General features: G+C 43.8%; 1 protein-coding gene across 4 annotated transcripts in view; it reads right to left on the bottom strand.

Annotated features, from left to right (window-relative positions):
* Positions 1 to 4621, bottom strand: part of SKIL (SKI-like proto-oncogene) — a 29788-nt gene that overhangs the window by 8904 nt on the left and 16263 nt on the right. For all 4 annotated transcript variants that reach the window (XM_011948997.1, XM_011948999.1, XM_011948995.1 and 1 more), the window contains one exon: positions 1073 to 1170. In XM_011948997.1, coding sequence (XP_011804387.1) covers positions 1073 to 1170 — 98 coding nt within the window. The remainder of the gene's footprint in view (positions 1 to 1072; positions 1171 to 4621) is intronic.

Raw genomic sequence — 4621 nt, forward strand, 5'->3', positions numbered from 1 at the left:
AAAAAAAGTTGAGGTCGCAGCTGGGCACGGTGGCTCATGCCTATAATCCTAGCAGCACTTTGGGAGGCCAAGGCCAACAGATTACTTGAGGTCAGGAGTTCAAAACCAGCCTGGTCAACATGGTGAAACCCTGTCTGTACTAAAAATACAAAAAAATTCGCCGGAAGTGGCGGCTGGCGCTCAGGCTCAGCTACAGGATGACATGGCAGAAGAACTGCTTGAACCTGGGAGGCGGAGGCTGCAGTGGACCAAGATCCTGCCACTGCAGTCCAGTCTGGGTGACACAGTGAGACTCGGTCTCAAAAAAAAAAAAAAAAAAATCAAAGTTGCCACCAAACTCTTGAAGAGTTGGTTTACCTCTTGAAGAAAAGTAAGAAATTAAAGAATTTTCATTTTTTACTTTAGGGCAAAAAGAAAATGACCTATTTCTAGAAAACACATAGAAATACATAGTAAAGGTTATTTCAAATATTCAGTGCAATTTATAATTAATTTCATTTTAGATTCTTTCTTTGAATTTTTTTCAGTAAGAGTGACTAAACACAATTTGTCTACAATTTCCCTATAATGATAAATGAAACAAAAAAATACATTAAATACCAACGGACTTATTTAAAAATAATTTGGAATTTTCAAAGATAATCTATGATTAACAAGAAAGCCTGAAAATAAAGAAATAAATTCCTGGTCAGGCGCAGTGGCTCATGCCTGTAATCCCAGCACTTTGGCAGGCTGAGGCAGGCAGATCACCTGAGGTCAGGAGTTCGAGACCAGCCTGGCCAACATTGTGAAACCCCGTCTATACTAAAAATACAAAAATTAGTTGGGCATGGTGGTGTGAGCCTGTAGTCCCTGCTACTCGGGAGGCTGAGGCAGGAGAATCGCTTGAACCCAGGAGGTGGAGGTTACAGTGAGCCGAGATCGCACCATTGCACTCCAGCCTGGGTAACAGAACAAGACTCCACCTCAAAATAAATAAATAATTAAATTCCCACGTCCTAGAATAGTGTGTGGTATACAGTTGCTGAATGAAGCAATGAATGAACGAACAAACAAATAAATACCAACTTACCTGGGGTGTAAAAATGAATGTGTCTGAGAAACATGGTCACCTTCCTGCTTTATAACAGGATACCATGACTGTAATTCCATTCCTGATGGTGCATCTGTCTGCAGAAAAACATGGAAGTGAAACATTTATTGAAGTTTTAACCTGTGAAGGTTAATTTTATGTGTCAACCTGACTGGGCCACTGAGTAAAGACAAGTAACATTATTTAGGAGTCATCATGCCAGGCACAGTGGTTCACACCTGTATTTCCGGCACTTTGGGAGGCAGAGTGGGGAAAATCCCATGAGCCCTGGAGTCAGCCTGGGCAACATAGGAAGACTCAGTCTCCTAAAAAAAAAAAAAAATCAGCCAGGTGCGGAGGTATACACCGGTAGTCCCAGCTACTTGGAAGGCTGAGGTGGGAGAATCCCTTCAGCCCAGGAAGTTGAGGCTTGCAGTGAACCGTGACTGCACCACTTCACTCTATCCTGGGCAACAGAGTGAGACCCTGTCTCAAGAGTCATCTTCCAATAAGGCAGTCTTCCCTTGAAGAAGCCTGATTAATCACCTGAAACTCAGAGACACCCACATAAACTATCCCATCACAAGAACAGTTTCAGTACGCATGTTAATATGGAGTGCCAGAAATGATTCCATCAAATTTCATACTTATGAAATCTATTTTATTTATTTTGTTTTGTTTTTGAGACAGAGTCTCGCTTTGTCACCCACGCTGGAGAGCAGTGGCGAGATCTCAGCTCACTGCAACCTCCACCTCTCGGGTTGAAGTGATTCTCTGCGTCAGTCTCCTGAGTAGCTGGGATTACAGGTGCTCACCACCATGCCCAGCTAATTTTTGTATTCTTAGCAGAGATGGGGTTTCGCCATGTTGGCCAGACTGGTCTCAAACTCCTGACCTCAGGTGATCCCCACTCCTTAGCCTCTCAAAGTACTGGGATTACAGGTATGAGCCACTGAGCCCAGTTGGAAATCCATTTTAAATAACAGAACTCTGTAAAGGTACAGCACTGGAAAATTCTGATTCTTATTCCTGTGCTACAATCAGCTAGATTATACCCCAGCCCTACAGTATTTGTTAGCATATTAGCTATAGATACCATTCTACAGCAATACTTTGCCAAATTAAATCCAAAACCACATTGTTTGCTAACACTTGTCATTAAACCATATTTCCTAATAAATATAAAAAGCATTTTTTAATGCTTAAGGATGAACTATAACTAAAAATAAAGAAAAATAAGGAGAAAGGTAACTGGCAACTTAATGAACATCTACCTGCTGAGAACTTTATATATCATTCTTAATTCTACCAAATATCCCCCCTTAAGTAGGTATCATTACCATTTTACAGATGAGAAAACAACTGAGGTTCAGAAATTGAAGAGGGGCCGGGTTCGGTGGCTCACACCTGTAATCCCAGCACTGTGGGAGGCTGAGGTGGGTGGATCACCTGAGGTCAGGAGTTCAAGACCAGCCTGGCCAACATGGCAAAACCCTGTCTCTACTAAAAATGCAAAACTTAACTGGGCGTGGTGGTGCAGCCCCTGTAATCCCAGCTACTTGGGAGGCTGAGGTGGGAAAACTGCTTGAACCCAGGAAGCGGAGGCTGCAGTGAGCCAAGATTGCACTGCTGCACTCCAGCCTGGGTGACACAGTGAGACCCCATCTCAAAAAATAAATAAAATAAAATAAAAATACAAAAAATTGGCCAGGCATGGTGGCATATGCCTGTAATGCCAGCTACTCAGGAGGCTGAGACAGGAGAATCACTTGAACACAGGAGATGGAGGTTGCAGTAAGCCAAGATAATGCCACTGCACTCCAGCCTGTGCTACAGAGCAAGAACTGTCTCAAAAAAACAAAACAAAACAAAAAAAGAAATTGAAGGGAAAAAAAGAATAAACGACCTGTGGTTACGAACTTCTCCCTTATTTTGGTTTGCTTTATTTACATTTTGTCCGCCCTTCATCTCCCACGTATTTCCTATTATACGAAATTACCTTGCTCTTGTGGGAAAAGGATACTTAAAAGAGGGAGGCAAGACTCACCGGTGAGGGAAAGGGGAAAGAAGAAAAGGAGAGCTGAAAGGTGGTATGGTTAAGGAGAGCAACAAAAATAGGAAGTTAACAGACAAAACCAGGAAAGTGAGGGAGAATGAGATTAGGAATGAGTTAACCAAGGGATAAGACAAAAATGAGAGTAGGATATTTCTCTAAACTATGCCTTTAAGAGGCTCCATGGCTGGGCATGGTGGCTCATGCCTGTAATCCCAGCATTTTGGGAGGCCCGGGAGGGTAGATCACCTGAGGTCAGGAGCTCGAGACCAGCTTGGCCAATATAGCAAAACCCAGTTTCTACTAAAAATACAAAAATTAGCTGGATGTAGTGGCGCACACTTGTAATCCCAGTTATTTGGGAGGCTGAGGCAGGAGAATCACTTGAACCCAGGAGGCGGAGGTTGCAGTGTGCCAAGATTGCACCACCGCACTCCAGCCTGGGCAACAGAGCCAGACCCGATCTCAAGACAGAAAAAAAAGGGGCTCCAATTCCGGCCAGGTGCGGCAGCTCACCTCTGTAACCCAGCACTTTGGGAGGCTGATGGGGGAGGATCACCTAAAGTCAGGAGTTCAAGACCAGCCTGGACAACATGGAGAAATGCCGTTTCTACAAAAATTAGCCGGACATGGTGGCAAGTGCCTGTAATCCCAGCTACTTGAGTGGCTGAGACAGGAGAATCACTTGAATCCAGGAAGCAGAGGTTGCAGTGAGCTGAGTTCGCGCTGCTGTACTCCAGCCTGGGTGACAGAGCAAGACTCTGTCTCAAAACAAAAAAAAAAAAGAGAGTCCAATTCCCAATTCCTTCTGTATGGGGGATGACAACTTCATTCAGTAATGAATAAAACCACACACAGTGGAAAGCCACTAAACACCAACAAATAAGGAAAGTAGGAAAGTTGTTTTGCCTGATGTCCCAATATTCCAGTTTGGAACCAAGAAACTAAAGGACTGGAAACAGATCTCTGGATGTTAAGCAATAATGATTAAAACAAAATCAACTCTAAACTGTCCAAACTCTGGTTTGATTACTGAGATCCTACTAATGGAGGAAACCAATGAGAATGAAGAAACCTGAGAGAGACCTGACAAGTAACCCACTGCCCTCAACAGGTTAAAAACAGAAAGGAAATAGCTCTTAGAACATATATCTTAAAATATGATCAGTCAGGAGATGATTTAGGGCCAATTAAAAGACAAAAATAGGCCGGCCAAGGTGGCTCACGCCTGTAATCCCAGCACTTTGAACTTTAGGAGGCTGAGGCAGGCAGATCACGAGGTCAGGAGTTCAAGACCAGCCTGGCCAATATAGTGAAATCCTATCTCTACTAAAAATACAAAAATTAGCCGGGTATGGTGGCACGCACCTGTAGTCCCAGCTACTCAGGAGGCTGAGACAGGAGAATCGCTTGAACCTGGGAGGTGGAGGTTGCAGTGAGCCAAGACGGTGCCATTGCACTACAGCTTGGGTGACAGAGCAAGGCTCTGTCTCAAA

The sequence above is a fragment of the Colobus angolensis genome, unplaced genomic scaffold, assembly GCF_000951035.1.
Source record: "Colobus angolensis palliatus isolate OR3802 unplaced genomic scaffold, Cang.pa_1.0 Scaffold289, whole genome shotgun sequence".
NCBI classification, from domain to species: domain Eukaryota; kingdom Metazoa; phylum Chordata; class Mammalia; order Primates; family Cercopithecidae; genus Colobus; species Colobus angolensis.